The 21,922-nt window shown below is 37.6% G+C and overlaps 1 protein-coding gene across 3 annotated transcripts in view; it reads right to left on the reverse strand.

The window, feature by feature from the left end:
- The window catches only part of KCNQ1 (potassium voltage-gated channel subfamily Q member 1), a 341,395-nt gene that overhangs the window by 105,890 nt on the left and 213,583 nt on the right, over window positions 1–21,922 (reverse strand). For all 3 annotated transcript variants that reach the window (XM_027651383.1, XM_027651382.1, XM_027651384.1), the window contains 2 exons: window positions 6,914–6,989; window positions 180–274 (listed from right to left, as the gene is read on the reverse strand). In XM_027651383.1, coding sequence (XP_027507184.1) covers window positions 180–274; window positions 6,914–6,989 — 171 coding nt within the window. The remainder of the gene's footprint in view (window positions 1–179; window positions 275–6,913; window positions 6,990–21,922) is intronic.

Below are 21,922 nucleotides of genomic sequence, written 5' to 3' on the forward strand. Positions count from 1 at the left end.
GGTGGGAAAAGAAAATTTTTATTCAAATGCCACTTTATATTCACTAACTTTGCACAGTCCTACCAATATGGTACTTCTAACATCATCAGCTTTTTGTCTGCGAGCCCCAATCACTGCCTAATTTACAAACATCCTTCTGCTGCTGTTTACAGATACCAACACCGAGTTCATGGACATACCTCCTCTGTAACTCCTTGATTCGCACCATCAGGTTGAGGTGACCCTGAGAATACTGCTCAATAACATCTCGGACATCATAGGGCTTTCTAGCTTGCTGTAAAATAAGACACAAAAAACATGCCTTTAAACCACAAGGATGTAGGAATGGTGTGTGACAAGGTAGATGTTTTTGAGGAGTAAATAGTAAGTTCTTTTAACTCCTTTTAACACTGTTGTTTTTATAACTGTATGAGTTACTTTGACTGTTGCCATGATCACACATTTTTGGTGATTTTGACAATTCTCATTTCATCCACCTTTTTCTAACTGCAGACCTATACGCCTTTCAAGAGATTATCCACCAAACTGGAGCCCAAAAGAACTTGGAGACAAAAAAGTTTATCTAGCACTTTGATCAGAAGTCTGTGCTCACTCTAGTTGCTTCTGAAAACAAGGTTCGTACTCCTTGGCCACTGAACAATAAAGAGGTCTTTGACTTGCACAAGCCCCTGTTCTCAGTCAGCAGCTGGGGTTCTCAGTTCAGGTCTTACCATAGGAAGGTTAAAGCACAATCCTTGATGAAGGTGCATGACTGATTTCCTCTTCCAGAAAGAGTGGCTGAGCTTTCAAGGCTACTGGGAAATACTGGTGCAAGGAATGACGAGGGAGAAAGCCCTCTGTCTGTAATTTGAATGGCATACATGCGAAAGACTTAATCTGACCTTAGCAATAAAACCACTTTTTTTTTTTTAGAATTAGAGATAAGGGCAATACTATTAACCTATAAACGCCAAGACTAACTGGAAAGCAAGTGAACAAACATTTCAAAGTGCAGGAACAAATTAAAAATATCTTAATCCTACATCTAGAAACTAGAGTGCAATCAGTGCCAGAACTGTTTAGTTCCCAGCACAGGAAAGTCATGGACCTGTTAGAACGAGTGCAGAGGAGGACACAAAGATGACCAGAGGGCTGGAGAACCACTCCTATAAAGATGGGTTGAGAGAGTTGTGTTATTCAACTTAGAGAAGAGAGGGCTCCAGGGAGACCTCATTGTGGCCTTTCAGTACTTGAAAGGGGTTTTTAAGAAAGATGGGGACAGAGTTTTTACAAGGGCCTGTAGTAATAGGATAAGGGGGAATGGCTTCAAGGTGAAAGAGGGCAGGTCTAGATTAGATATTGGGACGAAATTCTTTACTTTGAGGATGGTGAGACACTGAAACAGGCTGCCCAGAGAAACCATGGCTGCCCTATCCCTGGAAACAATCAAGGTCAGGTTGGAAGGGGCCCTGAGTAACCTGATTGGTTGAAGATGTCCTTGCTCATCCCAGGAGGTTTGCATTAGGTGACCTTTAAACATCCCTCCCAACTCAAACTATTTTATAATTCTATGATTTCTGACCCATTCATTATGCTGTCTACAGATATCCTGTAGCTAATTTCAAAGTTTAGTGAAAACCTTGGTAACACTGTTACAACTTCTCCTTTCTTGCTGTTTTTAGAACAAGAAAAAGAGTTTACAGTGGTAGCTTCTAAGATACCAGAATCTGGATCCCATCTGAGGTCTCAGAACTGTTCTGTCACCTGTACTTCAAAAGCAGATGTCTCTGCACTGCTTTATCTTATGTCACACACTGCAGTTTTTCCTCAATTCCCTGCCACAAATACCTTCTTTCTAAGCCAAAGGAAAGTGGGATACAATATAAAAAACAGGCTGCGGCAGTCCCCTGTGCAGTTCCCTGCACCTGCCTGAGAGGTAGCTCCCACATTTCAGGAATCATTACTTTAAAGACATCACTTCATCAGAAAAATTATATTTTAGTCAGCCAGATTCCTGCAAACCTTGCATGAACATGATATACTCACTAGTGGAAGGCTAAACTGGAATGGAAATTGCTTCAATCTAACCAAGGAGCACAGAAGAATTCCCAAGAATCCCCACTGCTTACACACATATAAATCATAACTAACATCCACAAAAAAAGAAATATGGTTCAATGATGGCATAAGCCTGTAAATCTTACCCTGGACTAGTACTGTGAACATGATGATATTAAAAAAAAAAAAAAAAAAAAAGAAGTGTTCTAGATTATTTTTGTACTGCAAATAAGCAAGAGAGAAATCTGAAAGATGAGCTTGAAAACTCCAGGTTAAGAAAAGTTGTTAATTCAGTAAGAACAAATATGAAGAGTTTTCTCTTGCCATCCTCATACTCTCACACAGGAGCCTGACAGTAGACAGAGTAGGTATGTCTCTACCTGTTTATCCTTTACAGGGCTGTTTCTTTCTCTTTTAAACATGAATTGAAAACCTGGAGTAATTAGAATTTATGAATAAAGCTTAATTTCTGAGTACGATAGGGTATTTAATAGTCAGTACTGATTTTTCTGTAATTACTTCATATTGAAAGCTGATCTTTCATGTGAAAATAGTCCTGATGTTAATTTTTTAAAAGGAAAAAACCTGCAGCAGGCAATGAATGAGTATTGAAGAAACAAAAGCAGAAGCCAGCCCCACAGCTTTCCTTTAACTCTTCTTTACTTTTGTTCCTCTGCTAATTAACCAACACTCATGGCAAAACTCTTCTTAAATGAGTTAAAATTTCCCCCATCATATATGAAAGTTTGCAAAAGGCACAAAAGTCAATGCCAAATATTAAATGTGCACTACTGGCTGTTGCTGTTCCCTAGTAACTGGATGGGCAGGGAGGCATACCTGGGAAAGGGAGAGAGGAATCTGGGTAAGGGGAATTTCTGGGAAATGTAACCAAATAACAGTCAAAAAAAAAATGGGTAGAACATCCTGTGAAGCACAGGACACTGAAGTATATTGTTTGGTACAGCCCAGTATGGAGATTAGAAAAGATTACACACACAATTAATGATTCATACCACGACAAATGAATTACGTAAGATGATGAAGTACAAGAGTATAAATGTAAGATTTTCCAGGGAAATTGTAACAAATCAGGCAACAGTTATGTCATCAGCAGAGCTGCAACCTGCAGTTTTAATTTATGCTATGTATAGAACATTTGCCATGGTGAAAGACATACCACAAGCTAAAATTGTATTTTAGAAGGAAATTAATTTACTCAACAGGAAGAATTTACATGTAAAGAAAGTAAAAAAAAAGAAGATTTAAAAATGACAATGGGAAATCAGAACAAATTCTTGGTCTCTGGATCTGTGATGCGTACCACAGTTGTATCCATGTTCATAAGTTTTAAAACTTTTAGAAACTTTCCTAATTGGAAAACAAAGGCTATTCATTCATGAATCAAGCTAATGGAATAACTGAGTATGGTGATTTTCTTTCTGAAATTCAATTATAAGGTTAGGCTGTGTCAAAGACATCTGATTTATAAAAAACACAGAAAATTGATTTTGGTAGGTGGGGTGAACAAATCCTAGAAAACAATTAATTTCTAAGTCTACTTTTCCTGTAATCTGTAGAATCCTTCCTTAACCATAAGTTATTCACCTGAACTGATGCACAGGACTTGTGTTGACTACTAGTAGAATGTGATCTTTTGTACTGATTTTGAAACAGCCTACAGATTTTATGAGAACATAAACACATCTATAAAAAAGGTATTAATTCTTTATAATAGTATGCTGGGTTCGTACATGGGTATCATCATAGGGACTATATTTAAACCCGACTTTGAAATACAGTCTAAATTTCTCTCTTGCTTTTTTAAGAGGAAATGAAACCCATTGGCTTCACAAAGACTTACTTTTCATGTCCTTTGAAATTCTTTGTTTCCCTGTTTAGCTTTTCTTTATTTATTTTATTTAATTTTTTTTTTAAACAGGAAGGCTTTGCTTTCTAGCTGGCTTTTGTCCTTGTGGTGCCATCACCCCCTGTTATTAACTGATCTCTTAAAAAACTGTATCTAGTCAAATTTAGGCATACAGGTGTGTCCTGCAAACAGCTGGTATAGTTTAAGAACCATGCTGGGTTCATGCTGGGACCTGTTTTGCAAAATTTTCCTCTTCCTCTCCTTCTTCCTATGCTGCCCTTCTCAAAAGCTTCACAGGCATCTCTAAAAAGTGCTCCTTTAAAGTGCTGGCCTTGCTTAATGTTCCAGCTAATTTTAAGCATGAATAGTCCAATGGTCTTCAGATGAAATTTGGTTGTGGGTTTGTTGGTTTTTTCCTAATACTTACAGGAAGAAAATATCTGATTTTTTTAAACATATATTTCACATAAACACAAAGCTTAGAAAACAAATATCTACCAGAAAACAGCTACACAGACCCCTTACATTCTGAAAGATACATTTTTAAAATACATCTTCTGCTTTACCTTAATTTCAGATATTACATTGGTCTGGTTATTAGAAACAGTACAGTCATTACTTGGCACATGTTTAAACATTTTAATTTCTTATGATTATTTTATGTGCATACAATAGAACAAAGCAGGTTTACAACATACTTTTGACGAAAGAATAATGGCAGTGGTTATCTCTTTAATTACTGGAGAGATTTTCAAAAGCACCTTGTGGCTTGAATTTCAAGGTGACTTTGTGCATTAAGTTACTTAGGTGCTTTGGAAAACTGTACCTTTGGTGCTTTCCAAATTTTTAAACTCGGTCATAACCTTGTATTCAGAAATTATGGAGAAGTATCAGATACCCCCTTACATTCCTATTGGGAGATTCTGTTTCTGACAGAAACAGCAGTGTATCACTTGCACACAGGAGTGATTTGAGATACATTCTACTTCAGCCAAACTGACATTTTTAGTTCTTTAGTAACAGCTAATATTGATCGTTCAGGAAGAAGAAAGACTGCTAAAGGAGGATGAGAGACAACCTTGTTGAGGGATTTTGTAGATGGCCAGGACCAAGTCTTTTGCAGATCCAAAAGTGAGAGTACAACTGAGAAGCCAGATTAGCAACCGAGATACTGAGCACAAACAAGTTTTAAGTATGAACTGAATGGTCCCATTCTATTCAGTCAAATGCTTTTTCAGCTTCTATCAAATCATCTGCCGCAGGGGAGTTTCATTTATTTGCCAGGTGGATAATGTTGCACACAGTGTTCAGGCATTTTCAAAATCTGTTTCTGACAAATACCACTTGGGAGGCAGATATACAATATGTAGATTTCTTGTTTCTAAGCAGTGTAGTTAATACCATAGCAAATATTTTATGATCTAAATTTATGAGAGCACTGATCCAGTAATTACCACAGTGCAAAGGATCAAAATCAAGTGAATAAATTAAAGTTAAATGGAACTGGCCATATTTAGGCAATTTTTCACACAACAGCAGTAGACACATCACTGGAATGGGCTACGTCCCTTGCCAAGTTACAAGTGCTGGTCAGCAAGTGTGAAAGAACTTCTAAACAAAATGACTATAAATATTATTTTCAAGTAGTCTGGACACTGTGCCTTACTTAACCTTAGTCTAATAATAAAAATAGGTGAAATGTGATAGCTGAAAGTTTCTGAAAGTGCTCTCTTCAAGAAAAGCCTGGTCATGGGTGATTTCAGCCTAAATGGTGACTGTATGAATACATTATACATAAAAGCAAAAATTTTCTGAAAAGTTTAGGCAAGTTTAACCATAAATTAGATCATGAATTTTAGTAAAAATGAAAGTATTTAAAGTAGAAAATTGCTAAAGAATTTAGACAGTGCTTCTAAATTTCAATAAATAAGTCAGAATCATGGGTTTGAAATAGCAGCTAAACACTGTCTTACAGATATGTTGGACTGTAAGTCATCATCATCACCTTCTGGATCCTAAATTTTGTGCCCTTGAAATCTGAAGGAAAAAGGACACCCTCCCTTTTTGGAGGGTCTAGATTAAGGGTGGGAAAGCTTTTTGATCTGTTGTAAGCAGTAGTGGAGAGGTCATATATGAAAATGGATGTGGGCCATTAAGACCCACTCTTCCTTTGCATTTTCAGGTGTGAAGCCTGCTCTCCAGAGATTATCCATTATTCATTAATTTTAAGCAAAGTTTTATATATATATATATATATATATATATATTCACCTGGTTTAAACCAAGCTGAAGGCTGTTAACATGTGTTTTTACTGGATTAACCAAAATTGATTTTTAGAAAGTTTGCAGTCATAATTTTTTATTCAGACCAGGTAACAAGGTTAATTGGCCACTGTTAAATGCTTATGGCAGCACAAGACCACAGCAAGTCAAGTGGGACACAGGAAAGGTATGACATTGAGGGTCAGAGGAGTGAAGAGAACAAGTATCTCATAAACTGGGAAGGAGGTCTCCTACCTATGCAGAGAGAGAAGGGAAAAGAAAGAAGACACCTTCAAACACACTAACAAATTTCCACCCTGGTTTCTTATCAGGACTTCATTATCATTGAGTAAGGGACAGAAACAAGGCTGAGGTAGTATTTTAATCTCTAATCCTACTGACTCGGCATGACAGCAGCATACAGCTCAGAATTAATGGAGACATACGAGAATGTTTGCACTGCGAGAAAGAGACAGCGATAACAGAGGGTTAAGGGTCAAGTCCATTAGCAGAAAATAACATTTTAATTCAGACTGCATTTCAGGAGTTTAGCCTATTTCCAGTGCATCCACAGTTGACTAACCTGCTGCGAAACAACCACCCTATTGAAGGAGGGAGAGAATAGTGGGTGTAGCTCACCATTACTGAAATGAATTGTGTTAGTCTCTCTTAAGTTTCTAAAAGAAACAATGAATAAGGAGAATAAAAGGGTTTATTTAGAAAAGGAGCTTTTTATTCACAACTCACCTGAAACTTTTTCTTTGCCACAAAGTACTGCATCCTACGAATCACCTTAATTGCAGCACGGTGATGTTCCCGCAGCCTGTGGGAAAAACGAGGCAGGTGAGTGGGGTGAAAGAGCATCTCCATCCAGACAGTAAATATAACAGTCTGCAGTAAATGCTTCACTAACACGTGAATGTGTAATGGAAGTAGTTGCAATTACAGCCTGGGAGCACAACACACCATTATATTGACCTTCCTCACCTTTCAAGAGGGCTATAAAAATCCAGGGTTTTATCTGACCTATGCTGAGTTTGCATACATTTCACAGGTAAAAGACATGTCCACATAACCTCTACCCACATCTCCCAGTTTCATTTTCACAAAAAAAGTCCAAACTCCCAAGTTCCTGCATATTCAGCCATGAACAGTTTTTATATGCAGTCACTCCAAAAATCCAGCTTTTAGTTTTGAGGTTTGTTTATTTTTGTGGTGTTCTCCCTTGATTCCTATACAATGTTTGTTCAATTACAAGAATTCTTTGGTTTTTAAAGAATTATTTAAAAAAAACACTTCAAAGATTTTTGAGTTGTTGACTCCCTATGCAATCCAAATGATCTAGTGGTAGCTGGATGCAACGTCTACATACACATGAATTCCCAAACTGAACTGTAAGTTTATATAAAGACAAAATAACCGGAAAGATCTTTAAAAAAATCAAATGCATTTGCATATGAACTGAAAGCAGAATGAAAAAGTAATAATTTGCTCTTTGTACTTTGTAATAACTGATTTCCATAGTATCTGACATTATTTTTCAAACAGTGCATTAAGACCAACAGATATTCCAAATTTTTCAAAGCTTGCAAAAATGATGCATTTTCCTTCTTAACATTAAAATATCAAATCAAACATTTAACATGTGACCATTATTCACCTTGCTCACTTTATTGCTCTTATCAAGATGTGCTTCAACAACATTACAGCACACTCCTTATTTCCTTTGTAAGCACATGAACTTCTAGCATTTCTAACTCTCATCTCAAACAGACTTCCAGTGATGGCTTTAGGGAGTAGCATCAAAAGCAGAGTTAGATATTCCAGAGATTTTCTCTTCATAAAATTATTATTAGTAATACTGATAGACCAGCATACTGAGATGTCACTTTGCAGTGCTTTCTGTCTGTATTGAACCTGACAGCATTCATACTCACTAAGGGATAGACAAGTCATAATTAAGTTCTGAACAAGTTCATACAAGTTTGGGTCTTTGGTATGATATGGCACAGTATCACCCAAGCCTCTTCAGCTAAATATAACCTGGAATTTTAGTGAGTATTCAGCTGTTTCTTCATGACAAATCTCCCCCCACAAACAAAAGTTCTGTATGTGCAAATGGTAGATGCCTGTCCTCTGAATAGGAGTAGCTGGGGTGTTCCCTTTCTGAAAACTCACGTTTTATTAGGAAAACAGCTTTCTGCAAAGCCAAAAACAGAACCAAAAAAAGCCATCGTTTTCTTCTTGTAGCTACTGTCTCTCCAGTGCATTCTTTCTGTTATAGAAATTGTTCAGATTTAGCAATGGTAGAAAAGATTGCTTTCTCCAGAAACAGGATAAAATACATTGCTTTTCAAGCTAATAGCATACAACTTTTCACCACATATGAAAAGCTCACTATGCCTCTAAATGTATTCATATAAATTGACTGTACCTCAATAATTATGCACCAAATCTGCAGCTGGATCTGCATAGGGAGGCTCTTCTCTCATAACACCTTACTGAGATGTCTTAGAGACACTGTCTTCAGGCTCCTGCTCCCACAGATCTGGCTGCAACATCATGGTTCGAGTAATAAAAATGGAAATCTGCTACTCCTGACTGGAATAGCTGTGTGTTTGGATCAATTCCCAGTGGACAGTTAGCCTAATGCTATTTCACAGTACCCCCAAGCTGCATCATTCTGCTGCTAGGGACAAGGACAACTTCCACAAAAGCCAAGGGAAATAAAGTGCTTGGGTTTTTACATTCTGCCTCGTGGAGATGGAAGCCAAAAAGGTAAATGCTGCTTAACTTGCTAATAAATATCAAAGGTGTGATATCATGCAGCTATACATCCTACAAATAAAAGCACACAAAAACATATTTTTACAAATAGAAATATATTTGAATGGTAATAAAAGTACTTGTAGTATCTTGGTTTATGCCTCATTTCCTCTGGGGTGTTCTTCACAGTCTATCATTTCTGAGTAAAATATATTTCTTTGTGACAGCCAGTCACTGGTAAAGCACACCAAATCCCTCATTCTCTATCTAGAGGACAAGTCTCATCTATAGGAAAGGCAGCCGGATAATAAAAATGATATTTGCCATTCAGTAAAATAACAAAACTACACCACTAAAATGATTTTCCAATGTAGCTATTCCACATCAATCATTTTTCAGTGCTGACATGAACTTCCATGCCAGAAAGGAAAGTTAATATTCTCATTCTAATCCTTCCCATTTCCAGTTCCAGTAAGAAACCTTACAGTAAGCTTGTTTCTACTTATGCTGTAAAATCTAATTCTGCACAACAGGCTGTCCCGATTCCCCAAGATTAAATGCTTCTGCAATGAGGGAAGGGAATAAAGGATTTAATTAGTAGCCAAGGTTATGATTCACCATTGTTTGATCTCTTTGGCAAACTGGTAACAAATGCTTTAGTAAATTGAGAGCTTAACCATTAACTGGTGATATTTGTTTGTTCAGCCACTTGTGACATCTCTGAATTTCGGTTACCGAGGGACTCTGGGCACATCCAGCATGCTTAGATGTTCAACACACTACCACCCTCAGTTCCGTGAACGCTTTATTTTTGTTAGGAGTGTGGCAGGAAATTACCTCCCCTAAGCGTGCTGCCAGAGCAGCAGGACACCTTCACGGTGCACCCGTCCCCAGGAGGAGAAGCCCTTTGGAGAAGCCCTACTGTGCACAGTGAGTCTCTGATGGCAGCATGGAAGCAGTTTTTAGGGATTACTGGGATACTTCAGAGAGCCTGCCTGCTTCAGTGTAGCTGTGTGAGCTAAGCTCTCTCACAATTGTAATCCCTCATTTTTAGATGTTTAGTTTTGCCTAACTGAGGGAGAAAACTAGTTTGATAAGTGCATTAGCAACAGGCTCAGCAGACGTGGCTTTTGCTCTTTTGGCAACAAAGCTGTTTTCCTCTCCTGAGCATTCATCGGGCTTTGAGCATCATTGTCACCATACCCATTAATCTTATAACTGACATCTGAAGGGACTTGCCAAACACCACTTGAGTGTTTCTAATAACCAGCAGCATATTACCCTAAAAAATAAAATATACAGTATGTCTGTAAAATCAAGCTAAAAATTACTGTTTCCAATAGCAGACAACATCTCAGCCTGCACCTTTCTGAAGAAAAATTGCCAATACCTTTCATTGGCAACCAGTAATTTTTTCTCTCAATAGGACATCAAGATCACCTTGAAAACAGCACCCGGTATGTGACATATTTCAGGGACTTAAACTCACAGAATTAGATCCAGAAGCCACCAAGGAAGCTGTAACACTGTTACGACCCTTAGGAATGTTCCAGAAGGATGAAGCAGGATTACTAACAACAGAAAACTATGCTAGTGGTAACAGGGCCAAGAGATTCATGCAAACCTGCATTATTTTCAGGTAATAAACTTGGTCTGCTTTATCTGTGCACTGAAAAAACCTGTTGTGGATGACGGCACTATTCGAAGCCTGACAACAAAATGAAATGGATTGATCATACACATTTCAAAAGAATGCCTGACAGAATAAAATTACTAGAGATCCTTAGTTTTTCCTGCCTCCTTTTGTTGTTAGGATACTTAACCTACAATCAGTCATTGAGAGGAAACCTGATCTCTTCATTAGTCCATCAGAAATCTGGACTGGAATTTCACTTAATTTGGAAAACAAGCATGATGAAGAACTTTATGCAATTTAACACACATTCTCATTTAGCTGGAAAGTTGTTACACATTTATAAATGCCCCAAACTGTTGTAATTGAGATATTTGTACATTTGACTGCATGTTATTAGTTCTTCACAACACAATCAGCCAAAACCTTAATATGTTTCCCAAGTGTGGCTCATTCCCCAGTTCCCCCCTCACCAACAGCCACAGCAAATGTCACCATTTAGCCAGCACCCAGTTGCCTTCTTCCTGCAAGGGGACCTGCAGGGCCACCCCAGAAGAATGGTCTGGGACAAAGGCTAGGATTTTTTTTTAAACCTTTTTATGAAAAAGGAAGTAAGCAGGTGCATGGTTTGGTTTTCCTATGATTCAAGAAAAAAAATAGTTTTCAATTAAGTTTTACAAGATTAATCCCCATTTTGAAATACAGAGTTCTTTCAAATGCATAATAAGAAAGGAAAAACAAATACTAATTAGAAATATTTATTGTCCTTACAAAACGTCTGAATTTTCTATCCAACCCTTAGTAATGCCATTAGAAGTTCCCCTTTTCATCTCAGGAAGGTGTTCTACGTATTAGTTTAGTGTTAACAGAAATATTAAAGCAACAAGACAAAGGAAAGGTGGTGCTAATTTCCTTTTTATAACACTTGTCTTTTTGTTCATGTGCAGAACATTTTATTACCAGGACCGTAATGTCTGGCACAGACCTCCCAATGTACAGGGACACTGATATTATCGGAGTTAAAAGGTCAACTCTGTCTATTCAGAATGAGTTTAACAAAAACGAAAACTCAGTAGGAGAGAGCCACGAATTTATAATATCTTTTACAAAATACCCATTTCTCAGTAAACCTAACACTGATTTGAAGTCAAGCTCAGTTTTCAAACCTATTTAAATTCTCTGCAGTCATCTTAAATTTCTGACTTGGGACAGAGTAAAGTATTAGAAAGAAGGCTGAAGTCAGTTGGCCTGAAGTTTTTGGCACTAATCACTATTTAGATTTGAACTTTATCTTTGACACATCAGTTTTTAATCATATGTTGTGCATGTGAACTGAAGTATTTTTTTCCATTCAGGCACTGAAAAGCGTTCCTTGTCACAGAATCTGGTGGATGAGATTCAGAGTAACTACATTAAGCCATTTCATTAGTGCATTTAAGTCTAATGAAATCTTTCATCCTTAGTCCTCCAGGCACTTTAGGTATAGAATTTGCTGTGGCTGAAGGTTATCCTGTCATTCTCTGCCCATTACATTTGATGGGAATCTCTCTGTACTCAGTAACATTTTAGATGCTGTAAACTGGAAGGGATTAGGTTGCATTGCTCTGTATTCTGAAATAGGAAATGCTTGATAACCATTCCCAAGAAAATATCAGAATCACTGATTTTTTCAAATGATGTCAGCTAACCAGCTTCTCTTTTCTTTTGTTGCCAGAGTTTGGCAACTGTTGTTTGCCACAAATATGATACATTTATTAGAGGCTCTCAAAATAGAGCCTGGCCCGTAAAGTATGATGACATTTGAAGACTGAAGTTTAATTAAACTGAAGTTTAATTAAATGGGCTTAGTGATTACACAGAATTATAGAATGGCCTGGTTTGGAATGGACCTTAAAGATCACCTAGTTCCAACCCCCTGCTGTGGGTAGGGACACCTTTCACTAGACCAGGTTGCTCAGAGCTCCATCCAACCTGGTCTTGAACACTGCCAGGGATGGGGCATCCACAGCTTCTCTGGAAACCTGTTCCAGTGCCTCACCACACTTTCAGTAAAAAATTTCTTCCTCATATCTAATCTAAACCTGCCCTCTTTCAGTTTGAAGCCATTCCAGCTTGTACTGCCACTACATACCCTTGTAAAGAGTCTCTCTAGATCTCCCCTGTAGGCTCCCTTCAGGTAGTACTGGAATTTACATAAATGCTTCTATACATTTGCAATGTATGAATGTGTTTAGTTCAGTGGAAAAACATCCTTTACTGGACCATACCCTCTAGAGTTCCCATCCATTCATGAAAGCAAAGTTAGAAACCAGTTACAAGTTAGAAACCAGTGACAAGACAAATGATATGTGAATGAATTCAGCAATCCCCCATAGTCCTCACTGCCAGGGTCTTCATATGTTTAAATGCAACAGAAATACAGAAAAAATAGTTACACATAGAACAAGGAGAATCACAAACAGCAGGCAAGGCAGATTTTTTAAATTTCTTTGGTCTTAGCATTCCAAGTCACTCTAGTAATTACCGGCAAACAAGTAAACTGTTTATGAAAGATCTATGTCTATTGAACTCCTATTCATGCTTGTAAATTGGTCATGAATGCGTAAGATGTCATTAAATGCATTTGTCCATTTAAGCACTGAATAATTCAACAACAGCAAATTATTTTTATGAAGACATTTGATTAATAATTTGTATAGAATAGTATGTTTCAAGGGTTTAATTTTAAAAGTTTCTTTGACTTAAATGCATGTCTCATAACATAATTTCTGTTCCCTACCTCAGGGAATGCAGGGACTGACTTCCATAGGAATACCAGTGATTCTAGATCAAAAAATTTCTCTACGAGAATACTCTGCAAGAGTAATGTCAAAGTTACTCTTCTTGTCAACCCTTCAGTCAGTAAACTATTTGATTACTATTTACTAATTGTGAACATAGCCCCAGTGGAAGAAGCTTAAGCTGAATTAACTCTTGTAATCTTCTTCCCCCGCTATATATTCTCCCAACTATATGCAGTTGGTCTTTTTTTTTTAATTAAAAATATGTAATTTTAAAACCACAGTCATCTTTCAATGGATTTGTATTTTATTTTACAGCAGCTTTCGTGTCTCCCTTCTCAAAAGTCATGGGTTTAACGCAGAAATCCTTTCACGCACTATAGCAATCCTCTTTCTCTAGAGACAGTTCGGTTTAGTTTGGTTCAAGGATTTTTAAGAGACATGGAAAAAAGAACAAGCTTAAAAAATAACATCACCTTTGGAGGATTTTGATGTTTTAATATCTTCAGCTAATAATAAAAATAGCCTACTATTATAGGAAACGCTTTAGAGAGGAAAAAATTGTGTAGGCTTTTCACAATCATGCCATTGCTGCATGGTCTGTAAGTGGGGGAAGCTGAAAAGATCCAGGCTCCCTGTGGGATGGGCAGCTCAGCAGCCAGAACTCAGAGCATGACATGATCTCCCCAGCCCTCAGCTCTATCTCAGCAGAGATATAACAGCTGGGGAAGGGCACATGTGCTGGCTTCAGCATGGCACTGGGCTTTCCCCTGCTTTGGGAGCCTTCACACAGCAATAGCAGCAGGTGAGAGAGAAACCTGAGCAGCTGCCTTTGGAAGGCCAGAAAGAATCCTGAGCTCTGCATCATTGGCCTTGGAGAGGTGTCCGAGGGGCGATAGGGAAGCAGGAGTTAGGGCTCATATGGAATGGGGAAAACAAGCCCAAGAGACGTGACTTGTGTCAGGCACCAGTAGCAATTTGAGACTCAGAGAGACACCAAAAACCACAACTTTAATCCTTTAATATATGTTAATACCAAGTCAATCTGAAATGAGTATTTAAACACAGGCCTGAGAAGGGAAAGAACCATTGCTCTCCTTACTTTTAGTTGGCACCAATGAAAATAACAACCCACTTCTGTGGGTCATCAGGAGATGGTGTAAGTTCTTTTGGAAGTTGTTGTTCTGGTAGAGAACACAGGTGTCACAAGGTGTTGCAATTCACCCAGAGTACAAACTCTCTAATATCTATACTGCTGCACAACGGGAGTATTGCTGCAACTCAAGGTAGATGATATTACAACAGAATTTTCAAGAACAGATTTCTGCAAAGCATTTATGTGATTCCAACAGACTAGACACAGGATAAGAAAGACAAACACACCATTAAAAGCAAAGTTTTTAAGCATGCTAACCCTCTACTCCATTCCCAGTGGTCCCTCTATATTCTTCAGCATATCCTGACAAACAAAACAAAAAATGGTTTCCAACTAAACCTATGAGGATCCAGAATAGCTAAACAGCATAGGATTTTGAAGTGCCACACTTAAATTTGTTCAACTTTTTTGGAGGGGGGAATGGTCCAACACATACTATGTCTAGAACCAGGACAAATTGCTGTAGCTAGAATAAAGATCATATGTACATTTTCAGAACTAATGGAAAGCTGGGGCAAACAGATGTAGCATCAGAGATTTCCCTTGTGGTCTGCCCACAGTGATGCTAGCTAAGAACATAACCCTCACAATAACAGTTTGTACTGAAACTGGGCAAGAGCATGAGATTTCTTGCACATCCTAGATCACCTTTGCTGTATATTTTCACAATTTCCCTTTAACTTATGCCTGTTACCAGGGTATGAAAAGCTGAACAAAGGACACGTGAAAAAAATAGGAAAACAAAATTATCTTTGGAAGATACTAGAAATTTGTGTAGAAAAAGCAGGAAAAATATACAAACCAGTTCCCATTTTGTCAGAGTTGATTGTTTCCCAACTTCGGTGATGTCATTATCAAATACCAATTGATATTGATACCCAGATCAAATCACAGTGAACTTTTATTCAGCTCTTCACTCTCTGCATCTTATTGAGTCAGAAGGCTGTTGCTTTTTCACACGGTTTCAAGGCCAAGCTATTTGAAAGTAGCTAGACACAAATGAGATTACAGATAAGTAAATAATAATGTACAGCACTGTCTTACAGACACAGTCTGACACATTAAACTCCTTTTCTAAACAAGCTGAAGACAGAACACAACAGAGTTTTTTGTTCAGAGCACATGGGAAACTACAGATACTATTTTGCATCATCTGGTTAAGAGCAATCTTTTCAGATAAAAAAATATTTTTTGCAGAGCTTGTCACTTAAGGCTCTGAATTACACAAGGAAATTCAGGGCTACAATCAGTGGCACTAAGAAGAAGTAACCATATTTTCTATGGTTATTTGTCTCTCTATTTTTTACCTATTAAACTTACAATAACTTTTGAATATTTAACTGGCTGATGTTACACTACTTCATTATGCTCCGGAGGTTTTTTATACTACACAGTAGCTCATTGCTGTATTCATCATAGAGAGCTACAAGACCCCTGCAAACTCAAGGCTGAGTTTGACTTTTCTATTTGCCTTCAATTGCACTGCTCAGAATTCACATCAGATACAACCTGTACACAAAAGTACTAAATGCTGAGTATGAGATGTAAAACCATCAAAATTATGTAACTCATTAAGATTCCTCAATTATTTGTTTCTACTCTACATAAAATATGCTTATTTAACATATGCTGTATCTCACATCTTAATTAAGACTCATCATGTAATACTACTGCTGTCATGCCATTTAAACTTTTGCTTTGAGACAAAAGAAATAAGCTTTCATTGGGTCAACTACTGACACAGTTCACAGGGGATCCATGGAAGGTCAAAACAATACTGCACTATTTAACCTCACACAATGACTTAGCCAGAACTTCCTTCAGTTATTTCCTTCATCTCAGTGATATGTGTATTATAAATAATGGTGAATAGGCATAAAAAATTGTCTCCTCCTTGTAAAACAATCATAGGCAAGAAGTGAGAGTCACTCATACACCCTCACAATATCAGCTATTCTACCAAGGCAAAGTAGGTAAGTCAAGAGAGTTTCTCAGCGGTTCATGACAAATGAAAGTCATTGCACAGTTGTGACTGACAAAACAAAGCAGATCTCCTGTTGCAGAGACAGGAATTAGAGCAGGAAAAAAAATATCTGAAAGGAAAAAGCCATTGATGTGAATGGCAATATTTCAATTACCAAAATGTGATGATATTATTTCGGAAATCCTAACATTTTCCATGTTGTTTTCTATTACAGAGGGGATTGGCAAATTCTCCTGCTGCTCAATAATGAGAAAGAAAAAGTGGAAATCACTGCTGCGAAGCTCTTTCTAAACCCTATATTCTGAAATCGGACCGTGTCAAAATCTCCCACCATTGCCACAGATATCAACTGAAAAACATGAGGCCAAATTCTGCTCTTATTTTCACTATGAGACAACAGAAGGGACTGGAAGCTGATGCACTGTTAGGTCACCTTGGCTTCTGGCCTGCCATCTCTGTAGGGGCTCTGGATGTAACTTATGCAGAGTGATATGTCTTCTCACAGCTGCACTTTTTAGTGGGTGTAACCTCCAAAAATAAACTGAAAGAAAACTGTAAACATGAGGGTGTTGCTGTGGTTTGTGTAAGCTGCAATGAAAAGCACAGCAAACTGTGAACAGATAGCATTTGGACAAGGGGACTACAATTCTCAAGTCAAAGCCATCACTTCAGGAAAAAAAGGCAGTTACAAATGTAGTTCAAGACTGCAGTTTTTGCAACTGGAAGCATTCTCCAAGATTTGTTATTTTACAATGGTGGAGAAACACATGGGATTTCAACTTGTGGAGAACAGCCTTTTCCTATAAATCACAGAGCGTAATCTGAAACCTAGAAACAGCACAGGGGCTCACATTTATGGATTTAAAACAGATGAAGAGCAAGCACGCTCTTAACCCTTTCCCCATAATTCCTTCCCAGTACAAAATGGAAATGAATATGCAAGTACTGAACAGAAATTAACTTGATAAAAATCAAGATTAATACAATTCTGTAAACACTGAATAGTTCAGACTTCCCTAAGGACACAAGCACACAACTGTGCTAAAGCAAAGCACTGTAAAACTGTTCGAGCATAATCCACTCTTCGGACTGTTCTTTCATCAACTTTTATTTAAGCAGTTTATCTTATTGAGATTAGGATCTCTCCTATAGAGCAAGACCTGGCAAACACAGACCTCTGGTTTTGAATATCAGGCTATATTTCATTGGAAAAGAAGTAACTAGCAGCTTGTCATCTCACCATAACATTATAAACTCCTTAATCAGGCAATAGGAGAACTAATACTAACACATTAGCAATAATTTCTCTTCAGAAATATGTAAGAGCATTAAGATGATATAGTGTTTATTTATTGTCACTCAAGATCCCCAACCATTTTTCTATCAGTTTAGCCCCTCAGTGGATGAAAAAACCCAAACCCAGCAAAGCCTATTCCAAAATGAATCCTAAGACACAGCCTTTTTCTTGATTTTTTTTTTTAATTTAAATAAAAAAACACAGAGTAAAAGAATGAATTGGAATATCAGCATTGCCAAGACGCATTAGTCTATACCTTGTCACTGTCAGAGTTCCAGTACTTCTAGAAATTCACTCACATACATAACACAATGGTATGATTAAAAACAGAAATGGGCTCGGATTAAAATAAAGTATGATGGTATGTCATGTTAAATCTCTACACCAACGTAATATTTTAAAGCAAACTCTGAACCAACCAATACAGGACAGGAGAAGAGGAAAGATAATTTTAAGCTTACTGCAAGATCACTCACTTGCACACACAGTATTTACCCGTGGTAATTCAAGCTCTGGTCCCTTTATTGGCTGCAGTTCAGTGAAGGGGTACTTTTGTCCATGTCTCCTGTTGACACCTACAGGGTGTCTCTGTACTTCAAAGGTTACAATTCATAGAAAAAATTTCTCTATAGCAGCAATGATGGGCACCCAAAGCTTTTTCAAGTGAAGAAATAGCTACCTGAGAACATTAGGAAAACGTATAATGAAAAAGAATTCAATCTTAGCCACTGGGCATGTTGTGGGAGCATTCAAAAAATGCAGACATGGCTAGAATTTTGTGCTACAATAATCAGAGGGACAACCTAAAAAAATCTGAGCTCTTTTGAAAAAAGTTTCTTAAAATGCTTTCATGTAATTGTAGGTGCAAAGAAAGATTTGGAGAAAACAGAGTGTAAGACAGAATTTATGCTGTTAGCACAATTCACTCTTATGACCAGCATTTGATAGGTCAAATCATGTGTTAGAAAATCTCCATAACCATAACAATCACATCTTTTTTTTTCTTTTGAAACTATTTCAAACCAAAGAGTGATTTTTAACAAACTCATACTTCATGAAAAATTTAAGATTAGACCTTTAACTGCATTATCTTCATCCTTTTATCACTACAGCTTTTTCAAGTGTCAGTATTTTTCAAGAACATCCTCCCTTGCTTCGCTTTAGTAGTCCTGCAGATGCTTAGATTCAGATCTCACCTTTGTGTCTTGTGAATCCACAATGATATTTGCATACAAACACCTATGGATGTCCCACTGGGATTTTCAAAGATGTCTATCAGCCCATCTAACTAGGATGAGATACATAGTTCTGAAAAATCCCATGGGATAACCTAAATGACTGTGGCAACCTGACCCATTCCATATGTAAGCAGATGTTCAAATTCTGTAAGTAAGAAGGAAGAGGTTCTTTGCAACTTGAAAGCCACTAAAAATATGGACTGCACCACATTTACTGAATTATGTATTCCAAATGGATAGATAAACCCTTCTTTAAAGCACGTCCAGTGCAAAAGTTCCTGCATAAATGTACCAAGCTGCTTTGAAGTCCCCATCTCCCCACAGCGGGTGCAGGACCACGAGAAGGACCACGAGACTTATTGAAGTCAAGGTGAGAACACATGCCTGAACTTACACACTTGCTTAGCATACCAAATGATCAGTAGAAACTTGAAAAATTAGTACATATAACAAAACGTTTAAGACAGTAAATGGAGATTACATATCATGGAGAATTCTAGATATACACTTATTAGCCAGGTTCCTATCTTTCGCATGGAAAAATCTGACCTGAAACATCCGAGTTCTCCTGTTCAGTCTATAAGTTAAAGAATATGCTGTGTTATTACTACTGCAAAAAGAAGGTAAATTTTATGAGCTGAGAGGGTTATCAGGCATTGGAACGGCCAACCCAGAGAGGTGGTGGATTCACCATCCCTGGAGATTTTTAAAAAGAGATTGGACGTGGCCCTTAGTGCCATGATATAGTAATTGGAGTTGGATCAGGGGTTGGACTTGATGATCTTGGAGGTCTTTTCCAACCCAATCTATTCTATGATTCTATGATTCTATGATATGCTGGAGACAAAAACTGGCTGGGACTAACTACACTGGTATGTACACTCTGTTTCTTTCTGAGGCTTCAAAGCACAAGCACAACTCAACAATGTAATGTTTTCACCTAGAATTATTGTCTGCTAAGTTAAATACGGAAAACAGTATGTGTTTTAATTACTTTCTCCCTCTCAAATAAGAAACTGTTAACAAGCCAGTTGTACCTTTCAATTTCATTTCTGTTATGTAGAAAAAAATATTTTTCTTAATATTCCTATTTCACTGTGTAAATACATGATGTTTACAGAATGATTAACAGTTGAATACTTTGTTAGAAATATCAGATAACTTTGTAACTTTGCAGTTTTGCAACACATTTCTGCAGAGCAACAATTCCTCAATAAGGGTTGAGCTTCAGCTCAGCAGACAGGTACCCCTTGATCATGGTCAGTTTTAAGTGGGCTTTATTTATTCTAGAAATACCAATACAGTCATAGAATTCAGTATTCAAAGAAGTAATACAATCATGCCTTTCCCTTGGTAGTATCAGCACAGAGAAAGTTAAATGGAAATGAAAACTAAGCTACTAAATCCAGAGGAGTGACTACAGTCCCAGATGGACAGTCACTCGAGGGAACACACTAGTAGTGGAATTAAGGAGGACTTAGCATTGCTATCACTTCTACTACACCTATCTGAGAATTAGGAGATTTCCACCTCAAGATTAACATAATCCAGCATACACAATACACAGGGCAAACATTACTTAAGAAAGGGAGAGATATCTTGCTTGGCATTAAAAGTATTATGATAATTTCCTTTTTTGTGTGTGTGAGATGGCATGCACACATACTTCTCACTCTCCAGTGTCTTTCCTGCAAAAGAGGTAGAATCAGCTGCAGTTAGCCAAACCCTCAACTGGTTCAAACTAGAGTTTCATTGATTTAATTAGACAGGCAATCTCAAAAGTCTTACTTAGTAGAACATTGCATCAGGCTCTCTTCTCCCCTTTTCTCACCATATCCCTCTAAGCCAGCTCTCTCCCTTAGCCACTTTCCTTCATATTAGCTCTTGGTCCCTCTCTTCTCCTCTGACTTTCCTACACTTTCCAATTACCTTTTTTTTCTACCTCACCTTTATGTTTTCTGGATTTGTCCTGTGGCTCCTCCTCTCTGTTGTATCAGTCATAAGTTACTTATCTCCATTTTCACAGCCCTTCATAGCCTACTGTCACTTTAGCCATAGAATCTAATGGTTGTCTTCACTCTGTGTGTCATTGCTCAATAATCATTCGAACACATTTCCACATTTCCTTTCTTGTTGCCTTTGTACCAACCAATACTGCAATATAACTTTTTCCTGTTTCTCCTTACTCTTTGGCTGCACAACATCTCTTTCTTGACAATGGAACACAATTCAGAGAATATAACCCTCATATCTCAAGGAGCACAAATGCTAAATAGCAACACAGTGAAATTAGGCTTTTAATGTAGCTATTAGTTCTGCAACCATGCTCTCTGCATTGAACTAATGATACAGATTCCTTGAAACAAAGCAAAAGCTTGTTCTTCCAAACTTCTGTGAGACTAGGGCTGTTTTGGAAGAAAAAGGACTTACCAATCCTCATTGGCACTTCCTAGTAAGCACTTTGCATATATACTGGGAGTTCACTGGTATTTATAGCCAGCTTTCTAATTATAATGTCAGCAATCACTTTACAGATGTTTTGCTTTGTGGAAGAACTGGATAGATTTACTTTTCCACAGGCAAGTATAAAAAGCATTGATTACTTGTTCCATGTTATTATCTTCTTATCATTGACGAGATATCTTCTTACCACTGATGGTGGACTTGGCAGTGCTGGGTTAATGCTTGGACTTGATGATCTTCAGGGTCTTTTCCAGTCTAAATAATTCTATGCTCATGTTTTAAATGAAATGACAATCTGGTCTGAATGCAAGGAAAACCAAGCTGATAGATTTTTTAAAATCCAACCAAAATAAGACAAATTGCAAACAAGTTTGGGTTACAGAGTAGATGCCTACAGGTAGAGTGACTCCAACCTGGAGTGTTGTCCTGGGAAGCTCTT

The sequence above is a fragment of the Corapipo altera genome, unplaced genomic scaffold (genome assembly GCF_003945725.1).
Source record: "Corapipo altera isolate COAL_440 unplaced genomic scaffold, ASM394572v1 78, whole genome shotgun sequence".
NCBI lineage: Eukaryota > Metazoa > Chordata > Aves > Passeriformes > Pipridae > Corapipo > Corapipo altera.